The sequence below is a fragment of the Rosa chinensis genome, chromosome 5, assembly GCF_002994745.2.
Source record: "Rosa chinensis cultivar Old Blush chromosome 5, RchiOBHm-V2, whole genome shotgun sequence".
Classification (NCBI taxonomy): Eukaryota; Viridiplantae; Streptophyta; class Magnoliopsida; order Rosales; family Rosaceae; genus Rosa; species Rosa chinensis.
The window spans coordinates 16,936,672-16,957,558 of NC_037092.1; the positions used below are offsets into that span (position 1 = coordinate 16,936,672).

A 20,887-nucleotide genomic window follows, 5' to 3' on the forward strand; every position below is an offset into this window, starting at 1 on the left:
TCACTAGTCAAAGTAGAATCATAGCTGATGTGTGTCACAATCAAGGTCTGGAAATGGAATTCACCCAAAGTTATACGTTTCAAACTTTTTCTATTTCTTTCCTCTTCTCATTCGAAATCACATGCATGATCCATTAATTACCAACCTAACAGCCCCAGAAGCTTCTCTTCTCCTCATAAATATGTTTAAACCAAACAGACTAATTATTTATTGGAAAACAAAATTTATTGAACTTACAGTAATACTTCCATACTAGAAAAGCTAGCCAGCCTGAAAATGGTTCAGAACTAGCTCATAGTTCTATGCTCTCTCTATAATCTCATACATATTGCAGAAGACCTGAAGCTACATCGTTTCTAAGTGATCGGCCGGCAATGTGGAGCTCTTGTGCTCTGGTTGTTACACTACTTGCTTCTCTTCTTCTTCTTCTTCCTCACTTGGCAGCTCTGATCTCTGCTGATCAGGGCTCCACCACTAGTCAGTGGCAAACACTCAAAGGTAAAACATATATGTTCATTTAATCTATCTGTTCTCATCTCCCTGTGTGAGTATGTTGATTTTGCCACCTTTGGATGTTTTGTTAGTATTAATTCTTTATTTCTTTGGTTGTGGAGAAAATGGAGGAGACTGGAAATGGAAAATTGAGTTGATATTATCTTTTCCAATTTCGTTGAAGGTTTTCTTCAATTGGTTCTCAAATTAAGAAAATGATTTAGGCAATAGAAAGGAGTTGTTCAATAAAGAGAGTGTGCATGTTACAGCAATTCACTTTAGTTAAATCGTTACAGAAGGAGAAAAACCTTTAGACTCGCTCTAACCCTGGACAAGTATAAGCCCGTACCTTTAATACCAGAAACACTGACACTTTGAATTGCTTTGAGATAGGATCTTCTACAGTTGGTTTGTCCTATAATTGTCTGGAAATGTTTTAATTGTAAAATTTCAGAAACAATGATTTGTTGTTTGAAAGATTGTACTCTTTCCAGTGATTGGAACTGATAAAAAATTTGGGATTTAAAGTTTCCCCTTATTTGGCCTTCAGATTTTTTAGTTCAATGTTTGTATCATATCTAGAACATTCTCCCCAGTATGTTTAATGTACCTAATTGGATGGAGTTGGTTTGCAGGCAACCCGCCTTTGGTCATAGCACGCGGGGGTTTTTCAGGACTATTACCTGGTTCTAGTTCTGATGCATACAAGTTCACATTGTCCACTAGTGTACCAGATGTGTTATTTTGGTGCGATGTCCAACTAACAAAGGAAGGAGCTGGAATTTGCTTTCCAGATCTGCTACTGAATAACAATTCTAATGTTGATATCATCTATCCAAAGAAGGACAAGACTTACATAGTTAACGGAGTTCCTACTGGCGGATGGTTCACCATCGATTATACTCTTAAGGACCTTGCAAATGTTTCTAGTGAGTAGCATTTTATTTGAACTCGATCAGTGGAATAGGAAATTTGGTTTTATTTTTATCACATGATTATTGGATTTAAAGGATGTGCTTTTTCATGTTTGATCGTTTAAGATGTGCCTTCTTCTTATCTGTTACATATGCATTTCAATCATGTTACAAATGATAGAGAGGTTTCTGCCAATCACACATTATTGTTCTGACCTCATCTTGAGGGACTGCTCATCTTTAATTGCCAGGCAGATATTGCTCCGACATGCACCTGCAGCTATTGGATGGTTTTGAAAAGATATATATTAGCACATTTAAATGAACAGTTTCAGTCTGCTCTTATTTCATGTGATGCAATCGATGTTTGGGGATGCCTATTCTTATATTTTGTGTTGAAATTGATCTTCTAACTGCTCATGTTAGGAGTTTTTTGTTTTGTTTTTCTGGTCAAGCCATGTTAGTTATAAATTTATAATCAGTTAACTAGTTGAAGGACCTAAGCTTGAAAAATAATGTCTTGGTTGTTTACGTACACTGTCATAAAGTGATCCTAGAACTTTTATGTGTTCCTTTGTTTTGACTCTTTGTCAAGTATGTTTACTTGCGCCTGATGAATCTATCATACACTGTAGGATGCTGCACAAGGATCATTTTTCATTTTTGTTGAATAAACTAACTCCAGAGTCTGTTAGATTGTTGATTATTCATTGAAGTACATGGTTAAGTTGTGAATTTGGCACATTAACTGGTTGCTACACATGCATTACTTCAGCCATGCTTTAGGTGTATTATGGACCTGTTCTTAGTTAATGCTCTGATTGCTGGAAGTTACTCACTAATTTCTTGTTACTCAAACAGTTACTCAGGGAGTATTTAGTCGAGCTAATAGGTTTGATGACAATTTGTACCCAATTCTCACTGTTGAAGATGTGGCTATGAATTTGACACCACCAGGCTTATGGTTGAATATTGAGGTAACTGGTAGACTATAGGTTCTCCTGTCTTAAACTGTAATGTTTTTCCTTCATCAATTTACTTAGATTTCTAAGAATATTCAGTCAACTATAGTCTGACACAACCTGAATTTTTCCAATGCTTTTGCAGAACAATATCTTCTTCTCACAACACAACTTGAGTATGAGAAACTTTGTGCCTTCTGTAATGAGAAAAGTGGTTGTGAATTATATCTCATCACCGGAGGTGGCTTTCCTGAACAGTATTAAAGGAGTTGTTAGTCCAAGAACTACTAAGTTGGTCTTTCGGTTTCTGGAACAAACTGAGATTGAGCCTTCAACCAATCAAACTTATGGATCTCTGTTAAAGAATCTCACATTCATCAAGACATTTGCCTCCGGAATTCTAGTTCCTAAAACTTACATATGGCCAGTCACTAATGACAATTATTTAGAACCACACACTTCACTTGTTTTGGATGCTCATGAAGCAGAACTAATGGTATTTGCGTCCGATTTGGTGAATGATGTGCCATTACCCTACAATTACAGTTATGATCCATTAGCTGAGTGCTTGTCATTCATAGACAATGGCAACTTCACTGTTGATGGTGTGCTGTCTGACTTTCCGATAACTTCATCAGCAGCCATAGGTAATTTATTTTCTTCTTCTGTTGGGCTAAATACTGTATTATTTGATTTTTATTTTAGTATTGGTTTATGGATAGTTCTCTTTTACAAACTATTATCAATTTTTTGTGTAAGGGTTCATTTTAGCTGATCTAAGGTAGCCAGGTAGGTTCGATGTTTAAAACATGAGAAGGAAATAACACAGACTACTGCAATATTTTACAGCTTATTGCCATTGAAGCACTAATTTTTTGTTTAATGATGATGGTTTCTCCTAACTAGTGCAGATTGCTTTGCTCACCTAAGTCAAAATGCTCCAGTGCAAGGTATACATGTCATTGTTTTTTGGTTCTTAAATACAAAATTTGATCCTTCCCAGAATAGTTTATTAACATGGGCAATTCTTCGATTATCATATTTCTAGTCACTTTTTTTCATCTTTCTCATGCTGCAGACAAGCCTTTGATTATATCGAAAAATGGAGCAAGTGGAGACTACCCTGATTGTACTGATTTGGCATATATGAAAGCACTTGAAGATGGTGTGAATGTACTCGATTGTCCTGTCCAAATGTCCAAGGACGGGATACCATTTTGCTCCAGTTCTATAAACCTTATTCATAGCACAACAGTTGCTCAATCAAGTTTTCAGAACTTAACAATGGTTGTTCCAGAGATTCAGGCTGACAATGGAATATATACCTTTAGCCTGACATGGGAACAGATCAAGACATTACAACGTAAGTTGAAATATAACCTTTTACTTTTCAATATTTGTAAGAGAGAAACGCAGAACCTTGATGTAGTGCCTTTTCTCCTAGTTTAAACAGGTTATTTGTACACACATAACACATGGAGCACCCACAGACCACATTTAGTGTTGCTCTTACAAGTTATGTGATCAGGTACTCAAGTTCAACTTTCTGGACCAATTATTTGATATCCTTGTATTGTGTCTTTTTTTTCTTTTTTCTTTTTCCGTGTAAATCTGTAGCAAGTATATCAAACCCCCAGCAGACTCTGTACAAGTTGTACAGGAATCCAAGGTTCAAAAGTGCTGGGACTTACAAGAGATTATCTGATTTTTTTACCTTGGCAAAGAACAGGAGCTCTGTTTCAGGTGTCATAATCAGCATAGAGGTGAGTAGTTCATAGTTTATCTGCCTGGTTTATGATAGCATATTTTCAATTTTGTAAACACATGGCTATTGCTGAATGTTTTGCATCTCGGACTGGTGAAAAATTAATATTTATGCTTTCTACAGATGATGACATTGTACTATTTTCTTTCAGTATGCAGCATATCTTGCAGAGAAGCAGGGATTAAGTGTAACAGATGCAGTCATTAATGAGTTGAACAAAGCTGGTTTGGACAATCAGACAGCCCTAGATGTCATGATTCAGTCCACTAATAGTTCTGTTCTAATGAAATTTAAGGAGGAAAGCAAGTGTAAACTTGTTTACAAGATCGAAGAAGTTATTGGTGATGCCCTTAATACAACTCTTCAGGACATCAAGAAGTTTGCCAATTCTGTGGTCATCAACAAGGCCTCTGTCCTTCCTGAAAATAGTGAATACATCACTGGAGCAACCAATGTTGTAACAAAGCTGCATGCATTTGATCTTCCTGTTTATGTCGAACTGTTCAGCAATGAGTATGTATCTCAAGCATGGGACTTCTTCTCTGATCCAACTGTTGAGATCAATTCATTTGTCTCCGGGGCCAATGTTGATGGTGTTATCACAGACTTCCCCAAAACAGCTGCTAGATACAAAAGTAAGTGTGCACTTGGTATACACTATTCGAGTGTGCCGGTTTCAGTACGTAAGTCACTGATATTTTGGTGCTTGATGGCTGCAGGAAACAGGTGTTTATTTTATAAAGAGAGACCTAGCTACATGAAGCCTGTTCCGCCAGGCGCGCTGTTAACAGTTGTTTCTCCTCGTCAATTGCCACCGGCTGAGGCTCCGAATCCAGTGCTGATAGAGAGTGATGTGATTGAACCACCTTTGCCTTCCGCCTTAGCTCCAGGGATCACCAATGGATCGACAGTAGCACCACCACCACCACCTCCAAACGGGCAGCCTAAGATTGCTGCATGCTTCTTTCTCTCAAATCTGGCTTTGCTTGTTGCCAACCTTTTACTGCTCTAAAACTGTGAAGCATTCACATTATTGTAGCTCGGGGTCTTGTAGTTTTCGCATGAACACCGGCTAAATCAATTTATCAGATTTGTTACTTGAACAGCTGTGAAACTCATTTGCTCTTTAGTCTCTTATTGTGTTATTGATGGGATCAGGCATCAGGCTAGGGTAAAGGATATAATACAGAAGTCAACTAAAAAAATTATTCGAAGGAAAGGAAATAATTAAGCTTCATAGATCGTAAGGTACAATTAACGTATTGGTACATGAAATGTAGACCAACTTCCTACGCTAACAAATTAGTTCTTTATAGTTATTAGCTCAAAATAAGGTTGAGCTACTCTATTAATGCATGGAGCCAATCTATTTCTATATTGAACTCATCTAGTTGATGTATGGATATATTAATGTATTGTAGACAACTCTCTTACAATGAGCATAGTGATGGAATAAATGATTTTACATAACAAGAACCATTGACTAGCACAATAAATTCACTTTATTGACTGACTGAGCAAATTATGCTCCATCATTATTAGATGTAGCGCGGAAATAATTAGTTTGAAGCTTCTTTGAGGACTTTTTCTGATTTTTCATCTTCGACCGTGACTGCGGTAGACCAAGTTTTTACTGCTGAGTAAAGAAGGCTTTTTCACTTTTTATTATTATTATTTTTTTTTTTTGAAGAAGTTAAAAAAAGACTTGAAAAAAAATAATAAATAAAGGAAAAAAGATTGGCGGGGTTTAGGGTTTTAGGGAAAGGGCTTAAGCGGCTAATACTAGAATCATTCGAACCGCAAATCAGAGCTGAGAGCAAAACAAAGTAGCAAACTTCAAGCTTCAACTGTGAGTTTCTGCTCAACCAAAGACTTCGATGGTAGATTTTCCGCAAACCCAATACTTCAACGATGAATCCCAAGTAAGCAGTCTCTTTCCTCTCACCTCTATATTCAACTGAAGACATGAACTTGTTCTTGTTGTTGCAATGAGTCCCAGCTTTCTTTTTGGATGTGGGTTCCTTCAATTACACTGAGTTTTCCCAGAAAGCTCATTCAATCACCAAGAACTAATCTCAACCATTTTAAGCTCATCAATTGGTTTTCAAGTTTCTCACTTTCTGATGATGATGATGATTGTTGCACTACAAACACCAACACAAGCACCCAAGAGGTTTATGGTGGTGGGATTGTGTGTGGTTTCAAGTGGGCATCGCCGCAGCAACCGGCTATTGCCCCCTGTGATTCAAGGTCTTCAGAGTCTGGTGGTATTAGTTCGGTTACTGATTGCAGAACAGACATTACCAATGCCAAGGGGAACCGTTTGGTTGCGGACTTGGAGACATTGGAGGTTGTTAACAAGCTCAACGGGTTTAAAAGCAAACCCAATTCGGCGCTTTCCTTGTTCCGCCAGTTGAAGGAAGAAGGGTTCCAGCACAATGTTTTGACATACTGTGCGCTTGTAAGGATATTGTGTTATTGGCGTTTGGATAGGAAGCTGGATTCTCTGTTCTTGGAGGTTATTAGTGGTGCTAGAGACGTTGGATTTCGATTATCGGATTTGTTGGAAGCGATGGAGGAGGAAATTGAGGTTTCCCCGTCAATAGTTCGGGGTTTTGATGCATTGGTTAAGTCTCTTGTCAATCTCAACATGTTTGATGAGGCTAGTGACGTTTTGTTCCATACCAGAAGGCGTGGATTTGTGCCGCATATCTTTACAGTTAATTTTCTGATGAATCGGTTGATTGAGCATGGTGAAGTGGGTGCGGCTTTGTCTATATACAAGCAGTTGAAGGGGATTGGTTTGGTCCCTAATGATTACACCTATGCAATTGTTCTCAAGGGATTTTGTAAGGAGGGTAGGTTGGAAGAGGCTGGGGAAGTGTTTGAGGAGATGGAGTTAGCTGGGGTAGCCCCTAGCGTGTTTGCCTATACAGCATATATTGAAGGGCTTTGCAACAAGGGGCGTTCTGATGTAGGATGTCAAGTGCTCGAATATTGCAAAAGGGAAAATATCCTTCTCGATGCCTATGCATATAAAGCTGTCATTCGTGGGTTCTGTGATGAAATGAAATTTGATGAAGCAGAGAGTCTCTTTCTTGACATGGAAATGCAAGGCGTGGTGCCTGATTCTTGCATCTATAGTGCAATGATCAGTGGCTATTGCAAGAATTACAATTTGTTAAAGGCTTTGGCTCTCCATAATGACATGGTGTCAAAGGGTATAAAAACAAATTGTGTGATTGTTGGTTTTATTCTTCAGTGCCTCTGTAAGATTGGAATGCCTTCTGATGCTGTGGATCAATTCATAGAATTTAAGAGCATGGGGATATATCTTGATGAGGTTACCTACAATATTGCGGTTGATGCTTTATGCACACTGCGGAGAGTGGAAGAAGCCTCCGAATTGCTGGAAGAGATGAAGCTTAAGCATATGAGCTTAGATGCTATGCATTACACCACATTGATTAAAGGGTACTGTCTCCAAGGGAAAGTTGTTGATGCCGCGAATCTTTTGGAGGAAATGTATGAGAAGGGTTTGAAGCCAGATATTATTACTTACAATGTCCTTGCTGCAGGGTTTTCTAGAAATGGACTGGTATCTAAGGCGCTTGGCCTTTTGGTTTATATGGAGGCACAGGGTTTTAAACCGGACTCTGTTACACACAGCATGGTAATTGAGAATCTCTGCATAGGAGGAAAAGTCAAAGAAGCTGAAGCATTTTTAAATAATTTGGTAGATAAGAGTGAAGAGACCTACACTGCTCTGATCCGTGGATACTGTGAAGCTAACAATACAAGGAAGGCCTATGAACTTATTTCTAGGCTGGCAAAGCAGGGAGCCATTAACAAAGGTGCTTGCTTTAAGGTAGTCAGTAACCTTTGTATGGAAGGTGATAATGACAGTGCTATCTTGTTGTATGAGAGAATGTTCGCCTTAAATGTGGAACCTAAGAGAATTATGTACAGCAAACTCATAGCTTCTCTCTGCCAGGCTGGAGACGTGCAAAAGGCCCGCCTGTTTTTTGATTCTTCAGTTGCGAGAGGGTTTACTCCTGATGTCATTGACTACACAGTGATGATAAATAGCTACTGCAGGGGGAATTCTTTGCGGGAAGCCCATGATCTCTTCCATGATATGAAAAAGAGAGGGATTCAACCTGATATCATCACTTACACAGTTTTGCTAGATGGATTTTCGAAAAGAAACATAAGAAGGGTTCGTTCCCCTCTAGATGCAAGGGGAAATAGGGAAGAAATGGCGGATGCTTCTACTATACTTTGGACTGAGATGAAGGAAATGGGAATAAGACCTGATGCCATTTGTTATACTGTTTTGATAGACAGGCATTGTAAAACAGACAACCTTCAGGATGCTATTGCACTCTTTGACTTAATGGTTGACAGAGGATTAAAACCTGATACAGTGACGTACACAGCTCTTCTGTCTGGCTGTTGTAATAGAAGAGATGTGGATAGGGCTGTAACCCTAGTTAATGAGATGTCTTCGAAGGGAATCCAGCCAGATGCCTGCACACTGTCGGTTCTACAGCATGGAATCTTAAAAGCCAAAAAAGTGCAGTTTCGGAAATAAGAACAGTTGATAGTCAGTGCTTGGATAAACCCAGGGTTGTGAAATGGTAGAGAATGCAAAGTTTCTCTTTGAGTAAGGTAGATAATTTTCATTAGCTTTATTAGTGAACAGCTTTTGTTGTCTTGTTTCGATGATAAATTTTGACTCCACAGCTGGATGGGTGTCCCCGATACAACAATATGGCTTGCTGAAAGAGACTTGGTGGAAGCCTCATTCACTGGGCCACCTGGCCCACCCCTAGCTGGAGGGAGAAGAACACTTCGTTACTAAGTAACCTGGATATCATACATTGGTATAATACAGCTTTGCTTATGATTAATCAACAGTGTACAAAAGTTGCAATGCGTTCATGCGTGATTCTTATACTTGTTTTTGTAATATTTGTGGTCTGCCACTTAGTTAGCCGCATAAGAAACTTATTGGTCATGATATTTTGTCATCTGCCTTCATTTCATTCTGCTTTGGTGTTGTACATTATGAACAGCTTTTGTGTTTCATTCTCATGAATGACATTTGATTCCAGAGCTGGTGTGTTGTGGAACAACTTTATCACTTGCCCAAAGTGACTTGGTGGTGGCGAAACAGGGTTGTAAATACATCTAGCCCCTTGCCAGATCACCCCATATTGGCCGGAAGGTCATTCCACCTGGCAGTTCACCAGGAAGTCAACCATGCTTAGGTATAATACAACTTGGATATGAACTATTCTACAGCATATAAGAGTTGCAAAGTATTGATAAGCACATGTCTAGTGTCGAGTACTTGCAAATTTGTTTCCATAGTATATCTGGCGTTTCATTTAGCTAACAATGCAAGAGAAGCTGTTTTATATTAGGGTTCTTTCTTGTCCTGATTTTTCTAGTATGTCTTTTCTCCCCATGTCATTGCAGGACTGTTGTTTAGTAAGACCAAAAATTGTTTCTTTTTTTACTCGGGAGAAGGGTGAAAACAAGAATCAAGTTCTCGATCTGGCCTGAATGTGGGAGTAACTGCTCCATCACCTGACCATTTTTACAAAGTTTGGTGAACTAATCAATCCATACTCTACCATCAGCCTGCCGTCAAAGTGAGTTATAGTTGTTTATTCGATTCTTTAATGGTCTATACTTTGTGCCTAAATTTACAGTCTCTGGTCTATACTTCGTGTAACATTTTAAACAAGAAAACGAAGAAAACCTGAGCTCTGAGATTTTCCTTATTGCAGGTTGAGTTGTGCATAAGCTTCTATATGACCCAAACAGTGGACAACAATCTGCGTATTCTCTACTGCTCTTTGTGCCGATTGGCTTTCCTAGATGCATAGCAACCTGCGTAAAAGATCTATGGGATGGGATGTACCCTAATTTATCTTTTGCCCACTGTAAAATATTTAGTAGATGTAGAAATCATCATGAGATTTTCATAGATTGTATCCCTTGTTTGAATAAATCATCGTGGGATGGCATTAAACGAAACTTCAGTTAGCTAAGGGCACAAACAAACTCAAGTGAAAGATCAAACCAAGTTCTTATTTTTTCTTGCCTGCATTGTTAAATTCTTTCTGGTATTCTTGTATCTGAATGAAGCAACCGGGACTCTATGCAGGCTAAAACTAAAGTACGCGGTTATGGAGTTCCTTAATTGCAAGTAAGAGGGAAGTACTTGAATACGCCTGCACCACTGCTATCGCTTATTACCAAGTTGGAGAGAAATTCTTTTCTGTATTGGCCAATGGCCTCTGCAATTCTAAGCATAACCGATTTCATAACTATATTACACTGTCGTCCCTGTCATACCTATCCTTGCTTCTCCTCCCATTCCCTCTATAATCTCTGTCCCGGTGGTCCCGTTTATCATAATCCCTATCCCTATCCCTCCGGTGCCGCGGGCTCAAACTCCGGCTCCGGCTCCGGCTCCGGCTAGCCCTATACCCGCGGTACCTCCCATACAGCTTCCTCCTCAATTCCCTACCAATCAGCTTCACGTGCATAAAATTACACTCGATTGCAGTTGTTCTCCTCGAACTGGCGACACGTGGCTTCCCGGAAATCCGTCACCGGCGAGAAGTCGGCGATAATCGGGCGGCCGTTATAGAACCTCCCTTGCAAGGCCTGGTCCTCCTCCTTGAACTGGACGTAGACGTTGCCGATCATGTGATCGGCGAGATTGTCGCAGACGTTGAGTCACTCAAAAAACACCAATTCTTGTAGGAAACCCTTGTTATATTTGAATGATTTCAAAAGAGGGCAAGAGCGCTCGGCTGCTTCTACCAGTAGTTTATTCAATCCCTTGTTTGTTTCCCTCGAACTATAACCTGCAAAGTTGAAGAAAAATGTCAGAAAAAAAAAAAATATAAATATATATATACACACACACACACACACAAAGGGTATAACAATCATTCATCCCTAAGCTCCCAAAATATATGTACGCCACAGCATGCACGTATGATAGCATACGGGCAAATGGTCAAAGAATTGATGTCCTACTGCACCACGCTACTCTAGGTTCATGAGTACATGTTCAACATGGTAATCTTCTCGGGATTCGGGAAGTTCCGTCCCGTTTTAAGTTGTGTATTCAATAGATAACAACAGAATAAAGGATTTAGCTGGGATGGCAGATATCAAGCCTTAGTTTTCGATCAAGTGAAGGTGTCCGCACTTTAAAATCCTTATAGTAGAATGGAGAATGCATGCCTGAACATATACGATACATATAGGCTAACAAGTGGGCTAGGGTCGGCAGTTTATAGACCTACTGCATTTGAATCAACCAAAACAAAGTACGTGAGAGCATGGAAGAAAAAGCACATACAACAAGGGATGAAGAGGAGGTAGCTAGCTAGGGGCTGTTATCATCAAGCAGCTAGAGAGCGTGTACTGGCACTGATGATGACAGGAAGCATAGAGAGCACAAAGGAGTGAGATGCATAATTTTGCAAACCACGCATCTGTGCTCTCTATCTTCTGTCACCAACGTACATCATCACCTCTGCTCTCTCTTCCCCCCTAACTTCGCTATACCTAGCAATGTATGAAGCCTGTGTAGATTAGAAAATTGAAGGTAGCTAGCAACTGCAACTCCTATTTATAGCAGAAAAGTAAAGTTAGGTGGCAAAAAGGGTGGAGCAGATTTCTGAGATTTACTGCTATATATCACTCGATCATTTTTTCTCTGTGGTTTTCGATAACTTTTTTAACAAACCCCACATGGATTCCCAAGTAACTCGTATGATAACCTATTGCCATTTCAGCAAGTGAGAATATCTTTTTACCCACTACTGCATGAAAAATTAGCTACATTTGGAAGGAGTACGCAGTACTCCTACTAGCTACTAATGCATGTACGTAGTCGTAGGGTTAGGGTTTGAAGGTTTCAGGTCAATGAATCTCTCAGTAAAAATAACAAAAAAGTATGTAGTTTTTTTTTGAAATAGAAGTTGAATTCATTAGATCAACAGCCAATAGGCTAGAGTCTACCATAACTTACAAAAGCAAAACTCGGCAAAATCCGAACTAAACTATCTAAGCTAGAGTAGATCATTTAAATCTGTGTGACGCTCGCTTTTAAGCAAGCCTATCTAAGAATGTATAAACCTCGCCCTCTACGGAAAGGAAATCATTCAACTAGCCCTTCCTTGCCAGGCACGCAATTGTGGTACAAGCAAGAAACTAGAAACATCATAGAAGACTCATAGAAGTCCATATACTCTCATATAGGCTTGACCCCAAGTAACAGAAATTAAAAAAGAGCCAACTCCGTCCCTTTCGGGTTGGAGTGTCTCCCCACAGATTGTTTCTTCGTTGGGGACTTATTCTTCGCCTTACCCTCACCATGTTTTGAGGTCTGCTGCTTGCCATCAGACGACACCTTATTTCTACTACCAGAAGGTCATCCTCTCTTCCGCTTCATACTCCCAAAATGAGTCGCCTCCTGTATAGGGTCCAATCCAAGATTTCCAGAATCAAGAGTAAGATTTCTCTTACCTACCGCCAAGCTCAATTTCAGTTTCTTAGGAGAGATAGTCATGCTTTCTTCTCTGGCTCGACGCTTGCCAGTGATGCGTTCTGGAGTGACCGCTGGCCCCTGGAGTTCGCGTACCACAATATGTCGCTTCTGCTTTGGAAACAAAGCATTCAAACATGGTTCCCCACTCGGACCAGGATCTGGAGTTCGAAAGATCAATGGTGGACACGGGGTGGTAGCCCTAGCTCTTACACCAGTATTGAGCCCACTACCACTAGCATGCCCCGATGTTGACCCCGCCCAACCTCCCGGCGAGCCCCCACCACTCCTCTCCGACACCGTGTTTTGGGATCCCAAAACAATTCTCTCGGCTTCATCATCGTCTTCATCCAACGCCGGTCCGGAGCATGGTAAACCCACATGCGTGACTAATCCACATACAGAGCATCTTCCGAAAAGCTTGTCATAACGGAATTGGCAGCGAAACTCGATCGCATCATCCACCAAGTACCACCGCTTGAAAGGCAATGGTTTATGCAAAGGTATCTCAACCCTAATCCGGAGCTTCCCAGTCTTCTTAGCAGTCTTATCAATCTCCTGAAAATCCCCCAGCGTGTAGCCGATCATAGTCATGACACGTTCAGATCGAAACGCTGGTGGTATTCCCAAAAGAGTTATCCAATATGATGCCATGGCTAGGGGCACTTTCTCCACCGGCATGATACCATCATACAAAGCTAGAGCCACCGGCGCGTGGTTATATCCCCATGGGGCACCCTGCCATATTCGAACTCGATCAGACGGATCCGACAGCGTGAATAGCACTCTCTGTTCTTCTGCTTCCTCCACCTACAGCGAACCATTAACCCTCCAGGCGTTGCGAAACATCCCCATGAAGGACTGGACTTTGAAATCCCGAGCGGTGAGGAGCTTGCCCACCAAGAAAACGTTTGCCTGTCGCAATCCCTTACCCTGCTTAGGTCGCAAATCAACCTGCCTCTTGCCTTCAGCGATAGCAAGAGAGGAGGCTAGTCTAGCAGCCATTGCATCAACAGAGGACATCTCGTTGACAAGGAGAAACACTGAAACCGAAACCCTAACTCTATGTTTTTTGAGAGAGAGAGAGTTGACGGCTCAAACTAGGGTAAAAAAGTATGTAGTTGTTATAGTATTCATTGCACTGACATATCCTGACAGCATGCAGGTACATCATGCGGTAAATTAAGATTTCAATATATAATATCTTTTAGTTAATTAAGATCGTATGGATGAATCGACATCAAATCCTTGGTCAAGTTGTGCTTCACAGAATCACAGTATCACATCTCTTTCCCCTCTTTCATGAAGCAAAGGAAAATAGAGAGGGAAATGGTTCCTTCCATACTCTAAAGAAATCACTTTCTCTCCTTATTTCCTTGCATTTATTACTCACAATACATTATTTTATTGCATTAATTGCAAACTTTTTAATAACTTTCCGGATAAATTTCCTTATGTTACCAAACATCGGAATAGAAAGTTCTTCGGAAATTTTATTTCCGTTTCATTTCCCTTCCCATGGAAAAGATGAAGGAATTACTTTACACGAACCAAACGAGACCTTAGTACGTTGAATATTTAAAATCAATCGGTGGTGGAAAAAAAGGACGGAAAAAATTGATGATTTCTGTGACCCACTCGTTCTTACAAAAGTTTTGACACCCGGCCCCCAGCCTCATGTGTTTGTTCTGCAAAACCAGTACGGCAGTACCAATTGCCCTTCCCTCCACGTCTTCTTTTTCTTGTTCTTCACTCACATCTGTCTCCCTGTCTCTTGATCTCCTGTTACATTGGCCAGTTTCAGTTCAAAACCGCCTACCGGTTATTCGCGCTTTTCATTATCGGAATGTGGGTTTTCGGAAGTCAAACTTGAGCAACACGGTAAACAATGAGCTGAGTAACCAGATTTACAAATGCTTTGTTCATAATAGTACCTTGATAATGATAGTCACTATCATCTGGAAAGGGAAGATGAGTAACTCTGCATTTTCAATATTAGGAGGCCAACTCCCTCCAATAGGAATTTTGAGTGCCACATCCATACGATCTAACTTGTAGAAAATCTATGTGGAACTACTACTACTTTTGGTTACCGTTTAATAACATGTATTAGACCTCTCTGTAACAGTTACAAAGTACTAACATGTATCAAAACATAGCCAAACAAAGTTGTGCTATATATAAAATTGAAATTAATGCTGCTGCATACACAGATTGGATTCCAATTAGGGAAATGGTACATGACTTCTATTTGGGATGAGCAGCAAGAGTCTGGTTTATTCATGGCACATAAAACAGGTAAACTTAGAATTCAGTGAGCAGAGGCAATGCCATTGAAATATGCCTTCCAACTTTATGTCATGATACTCTCAAAGTGAAAAAGGTTCATGGTCTAATTAAATGAGAGGAACTAAGTCATAAGCTAAAGATCTAACAATGACCACCTTATAACTTATACCAATGTGTTTATCTATTTACTCATTTTGGATACTTAACCAACATAAGCCCGAACAAGAATTTACAACTTTGCTCTACTAAACAATCTAACTCTCAGCTCCTCAGCCACGGCGTCAATAAATTCTTCAGTATTGAGATACTGAGACCTAAGGACCCTACATAAAATATGTAAGTGTTTATTATAACCAGGAAAAGAAAGCACAACTCAACTCATATAGATCAAGTAGGAATTTTGACAGCACTTACTTAGGCCCATGGATAAGGAGAGCAAGATCCTTGGTCATCTTCCCAGATTCAACAGTTCCAACACAAGCTGCTTCAAGTTTCTCCACAAAGTCCAAGAGCCTGGCATTGCTATCCAACTTTGCCCTGATGACACAGATTGGATCAAGCTTATATCTGATGTTTCAAACAATTTATACCTAAACAAAACCCTTTAAAAAACTTAAATTCATATAAGAGAGGAATGAACACTCATCTACCAAGCTAAAGCCCATATCTGGTGTTTCAAACAATTTATACCTAAACATAACCCTTCAAAACATTTAAATTTATATAAGAGAGGGATAAACACTCATCTACCAGGCTAAAGCTCACAATGATCTAATACCTGTGTGCAAGACCTCGTGACCAAGCAAAGATAGAAGCTATGCTGTTTGTGCTGGTTTCACCTCCTTTTTGGTGAACCCGGTAATGGCGGGTAACTGTACCATGGGCTGCTTCAGCTTCAATGGTCTTTCCATCTGGGCACACCTGGAACCATATCAAACTTTTTATACATCCAAAGTCATCCATGTATCCACAAGCAAAGTGCAGGAAAAAACAGAAACAAAGAACAGAGAAGCACCAGTATAGATGTCATCAGACCCAGAGATCCAAAACCTGTATCAAGTTTATTGAAATGTCAAATAACTTAGAAAACACATTGACAAGGGCAACTCCAGAACACCTCATTTACTTCCAACAAAAGCAGCACCATAAGTTGAAAAGACAAAAAGGTGAATACTTAACTAGTTTTTCACCACCAATAAATACATACCTTGTGCTACTAAGTCACTTTGCACATCCCCATCATAGTTTTTGCATGCCCACACATAACCTCCTTCACTTTTAAGAGCATATGCAACCATATCGTCAATAAGACGGTGTTCATACCTATGAAATCAGAATAATAATTAATGGTAAGTTTCATATTACTGAAGCTGCAGAAAGTAATCACAGTGGTAGGAAAGCTAACTCACCAAATCCCTTCAGCTTCAAATCTGGATCTCCAATGAGTTTCATAAACTTCCTGGAAGATGTCCTTGAATCTTCATTAAAATCTGAGTGTAAGAAAATGACACAAGCAAGAAAAAGTCGTGTAGTGCAACATCCTACTGACCCATAATGTAACATTAGTAATTAGTTTTGTCTTGCATATGTAGGACTCTGCACTCCTATGCTAAGGTGCATGAGGGGCTTTAGTGGTTATTTTTCCAATGGTAAAAACTAGGACAATAGATCACATAACAAAAGAAGAAAGGCAACACGCAATGGCATACCTTCCATCATATTTCTTGAGAATAGTATTTTTAGTGCTAAGATAAAGTGGCCACTTTTTCTGGTAGGCAGTGTTCATAGATGCGTCCGCAAAGGATCGGATAGACTGCTCAGACAGATTAAAACATAAACAATAGCTGTTAGAATCGTCTAAAAACTCATTTATGCCTGTAACAGACATTTGGAGGAAAAAAAAAAAGAGAGTCAAGTTTCAACCTCATCAGTGTTATACATTGACAGAGCTACCCCTCCAGCACCAGTAAAGTTGAAAACCTCAAATTCTTGCTTCTCATTGGACCCATCAGGTACTGCAAATCACGTCACACACAAACACTAAATTTCAACTCCTTTGCAAGAAGTGTCAAAATCAAAGCTCAGAAATTTTGAGCCTCTTAACTCAGATAATCTATTACCAAAAACTAATTTAAGTTTCCCGGGTCCTTTTATGATTGCATCAGTTGCTCGGTACTGATCACCAAAGGCATGCCTCCCAATGCAAATTGGCTTTGTCCAACCTGAAAGAAAACTAAACTATTGGCTTTTGCTTTGTTATGGAGGCAAATTTAGAGGAAAAAAACTATAGAAAACCTGGAACAAGGCGGGGAACATTTCTGCAGATAATAGGTTCTCTAAAAACAGTACCTGCAAAGGACAGAAAATGCATTTGCTACTTAGAACTGATCAAACACGCAACAAAGTTTGTTAATTTAATATTAGGGAAAAGTCTGCTGACCATTTAAAATGTTCCGGATTGTCCCATTTGGACTCCTCCACATCTGTTTCAAGTTGAACTCCTTAACACGAGTTTCATCTATTGAAATCCAAATAAAATGATTCAGATATTCAAAATAGTACGTTAGCCAATGATTGTCCATGGAGAAGGATATATATGTAAGTATATAGGCCCGTTCTAGAGAGGACCTCCTCAAACTTGAAAGTTTGAGGATTTTTATATCATACCAGGAGTTATAGTTGCACACTTGATTGCTACATTGTACCTACAATGACAAGAAACATAGAAAATAAATTATGCAAAGACGATAAAGGGCATCGACAATTGATCAACATCTTTTCATGATAACAAATTGGTTTAGCAAATATGAAATGGTCATATAAAATTATGGCAATCTGTGCCTTGGCAACCCATGAGCCCTGTCATTCCGGTCAAGTATAACAGACCATAGACTACAATGTCATGCTTAACGCATTAGCACATGTCATACCCATGCCGTCTAACCTATTTTACATTACAGTTTATGCAATTCAATACCAACTTACTTCAATATGTATGATAACCAGAACTACATAGTTCATACAGGAATAAGGTATTAAATGAAACAAGACCACTGTCGAAGCTTTATTTTGTGATTTCTTAAGCAGACTATATCAGTCAACATCAGAGAAAAACAAAGAGAAAACAATCAAAAGAAGATAGAGTACATTAGTTTTCTTCAACAGTAATGTAGTCTAGAAAAGGTAACATGAAGGCAGAATGATAAGGCATACTTAAGAGTAGCTTCTGCACTTTCAATTGTGACTCTATCACTGGTGGCATCACGATTAGGGAGGCCAAGGTCAAAGTACTTGATATCCAGTTCCAGAAAGGGCAAAATAAGCTGTGAAACATGGAAACAAGTTGCAGATTCATTAAGAACATGAAATGATGAAATCACCTGATGCCATGAATATCACAATTACCTTATCTTTTATAGATTTCCAGAAAATTCGAGTCATTTCATCTCCTGCATCATGGAAACAATGCGTCATTGCCACACAAGTAGACAGAGATAACAAGTCTGACTCGGTTCTTAACTATATATAGATTAGCCATATTGTGATGGGCATTTCCATAATAAGCGTATACACTACCAGCTCAGGCAAATAGTATACAAATATCAATTTGATCTTCGGCCTAACTCCAAATGAGGTGCTGGCCACGCATTCTGGTTTACATGAACAAAATAGGATCGAAACCATTTAAACATATTTGAAAAAAGGTCCAAGTTAAATACACCATAGCAGTGATGAGTAAAACTGGAAGATGCCCTTAAAGTAGCCTAACTGTGTAATAGCTAAAGAGATCAAATTTGGTTAAAGAAGTATGTTTACTTTGTGAATTGAACTCAAAGATGCATACTTTTAACTTGATGAATGTCTGTTCAAGAAAAAGATATATACTTTAACTTCCATGACATTCTTAACACGATTAGTATAGTTTATACAACATAAAAACTGGGTTGTCACTGAAACTCAGCCTGCAGGGCATGGTTTGATCCGTTGACTGAAATTCAAGTATGTTTCTTTGATCATTTGCATCATACTTATCATTCTATATTCTCAAGATCATACACAGCAGTTAAAAAGAAGCAGAGCAATTTTGAACAACAGCCCACAAAAGAAATAAGAGTAGAGAGGGCAGATCATACCATCCATTTCGACAATTGGGTTGGTCACCTTGATCTTATTGAATGCCTCCATTTCTCGGCTCAGAGCAAAACAGCAAAAATTTGGGGGTTTTAGCGAGTGAGAATCAGAGGAACGGGTTTCCTTTTCTGGAAAATTGAAAGGTGTGTATGGAAATTAGAACATGGGGCGATGAGAGCGATGACAAAACACTTTGTGGGATCCTGACCGGCATTCGAAGGGTAATGTGTTTTGGGAGTCCCTATGTTTTGGTATATTCATTAATTCATGGTCCGAAGTGAAGTTTATTACCTAGTTACTTGGTGATACTTCATAGTCCTGGTTCCACTTGGCTTAAGGAGGAAATTTCACACAGTAAAGAGTTCGAGTATAGGGTCGTTTTAAGAGTTAGTTTGGTTCGAAATCTTGGTTTTTTATTTTGTAAGATTCACATGTCTTGGTTAATGTCATGATCACTTTTTAGACCAAGTTTTAATTTGTAATATCCCTAACACGTCTACTGTCATACTTTTTTTGTTGTGGCGTCGGGTTTATAGGCCTTTTATGAGGCAAAAATATGATAACTCAATCTGTTAATCTCATCTTGAAAGGTGAGCGTACCCCGAAAGAGAGGCGTTGTCGAATATATACTTCACATCGGGGCTATGGGGCACGCAAGCTTCTCTTGCAGTGACACCATCAATGTGCGAAGTAGTTGGTTCAGATGTTGGCTAATAAAAGATGGTACCATTCCTTCATCAAAGCAGCCTCCATTATTGAATGCTAGCATACTTAACTCAGATGTCTCCACAACTTCTCTGAACTCGCCATTACAAACAAAAGATCTGATCGGAATCAAATTGTACTGATTCAATTGAAGCATCTGAACCAAGGCAGTAACACATGAATTACAAATGTTTCACTTTCTTGTAAATAATGAAAAGGGATACTTTGCTACACATCAATATTTTTTTTTTTTTTTGAGAAATAGATAACTTCATTACTTATCCGTGGCCAGAAGGCACGTACATCATAGGTTGTCTCATACCAACAGAATTCGAATGGCACAAGCCGCCAAACATATGACAGGTGACCCTCATTGCAAACAAATACGCACAATTAGACAAGCGACAAACAAGAGAAAATCGCAACCTAGTGAAAGATACATGACTCAAAGCAACTGAACAACAAGTAAGTTCGCCTAGAGACCTCAATTGGTGTACGAAAATACTAGTAGATTGCAAAGAGTCTCCCACAAATAGAAGATCCAGCAGGTCACGAGATATGGTTTGTTGACACCATATTCGAACTAAGGCCCAAACGACCCAAGCTCGATCCTCTCCTCCTTGCCCTTGAATATGATCGGAGACTACTCTCCCGGTGGCAAAAAACCACCAAAATCTGGCAAAACCAGCGGGCAGATTGTTAATCCCTGGGTCCCAAACCCAGATCTTCCATAGATCTCGTGAGTACCCCATCACACTGATCTGGACCCCCAAGAACACGGCATCCAGACTCAGTGCTTGACCAATCCCGTCGCCGCCATCGATCTTCACCAACAACAACCACAACATCATGATCTTCCACCAAAGTAAGGCTCTGATTCCCTTCTGCAAAGACTCTGCTGCCATTCTTGTACCTCCATCGAAAATCTTCCAATCCCTATAAGAAGGGAGACGCCGCTTGAACCCGATCTCGGGTCTCCTCCTCCAACCAAGAAACCCGCCGGAAGCTGAGCCAATCCAAATAACATGCCATCCACCCTTCCCTGAAA

General features: G+C 39.6%; 3 protein-coding genes and 1 pseudogene across 4 annotated transcripts; 2 read left to right on the top strand and 2 right to left on the bottom strand.

Moving 5' to 3' along the window:
- Positions 1 to 137: 137 nt before the first annotated feature.
- Positions 138 to 5,238, top strand: LOC112202750 (glycerophosphodiester phosphodiesterase GDPDL3). Its single transcript, XM_024343751.2, has 9 exons — positions 138 to 498; positions 1,128 to 1,421; positions 2,268 to 2,383; positions 2,514 to 3,015; positions 3,280 to 3,318; positions 3,447 to 3,731; positions 3,986 to 4,131; positions 4,285 to 4,768; positions 4,853 to 5,238. The coding sequence occupies exons 1-9, from the start codon at positions 375 to 377 to the stop codon at positions 5,143 to 5,145; spliced, it is 2,283 nt and encodes a 760-aa protein (XP_024199519.1). The 5' UTR covers positions 138 to 374; the 3' UTR covers positions 5,146 to 5,238.
- A 660-nt stretch (positions 5,239 to 5,898) lies between these two features.
- Positions 5,899 to 10,243, top strand: LOC112202288 (pentatricopeptide repeat-containing protein At2g26790, mitochondrial). Of its 2 annotated transcripts, none has more exons than XM_040519582.1 (5): positions 5,899 to 8,804; positions 8,880 to 9,019; positions 9,251 to 9,406; positions 9,590 to 9,793; positions 9,932 to 10,243. In XM_040519582.1, exon 1 carries the CDS (start codon positions 6,145 to 6,147, stop codon positions 8,725 to 8,727), a length of 2,583 nt encoding a protein of 860 aa, XP_040375516.1. In that variant the 5' UTR covers positions 5,899 to 6,144; the 3' UTR covers positions 8,728 to 8,804; positions 8,880 to 9,019; positions 9,251 to 9,406; positions 9,590 to 9,793; positions 9,932 to 10,243. The 2 variants fall into 2 exon arrangements, with proteins under 2 accessions (XP_040375516.1, XP_024198995.1); XM_024343227.2 differs by having other exon boundaries at positions 9,618 to 9,793.
- A 127-nt stretch (positions 10,244 to 10,370) lies between these two features.
- LOC112203299 lies at positions 10,371 to 10,889 on the bottom strand (annotated as a pseudogene).
- A 4,084-nt stretch (positions 10,890 to 14,973) lies between these two features.
- Positions 14,974 to 19,435, bottom strand: LOC112167198 (isocitrate dehydrogenase [NADP]). Its single transcript, XM_024304178.2, has 15 exons — positions 19,137 to 19,435; positions 18,409 to 18,452; positions 18,217 to 18,326; positions 17,671 to 17,708; positions 17,444 to 17,521; positions 17,299 to 17,352; positions 17,124 to 17,225; positions 16,927 to 17,018; positions 16,713 to 16,816; positions 16,413 to 16,481; positions 16,211 to 16,326; positions 16,019 to 16,053; positions 15,782 to 15,924; positions 15,418 to 15,540; positions 14,974 to 15,326 (listed from the first exon to the last, which is right to left on the bottom strand). The coding sequence occupies exons 1-15, from the start codon at positions 19,186 to 19,188 to the stop codon at positions 15,233 to 15,235; spliced, it is 1,254 nt and encodes a 417-aa protein (XP_024159946.1). The 5' UTR covers positions 19,189 to 19,435; the 3' UTR covers positions 14,974 to 15,232.
- Positions 19,436 to 20,887: the final 1,452 nt, after the last annotated feature.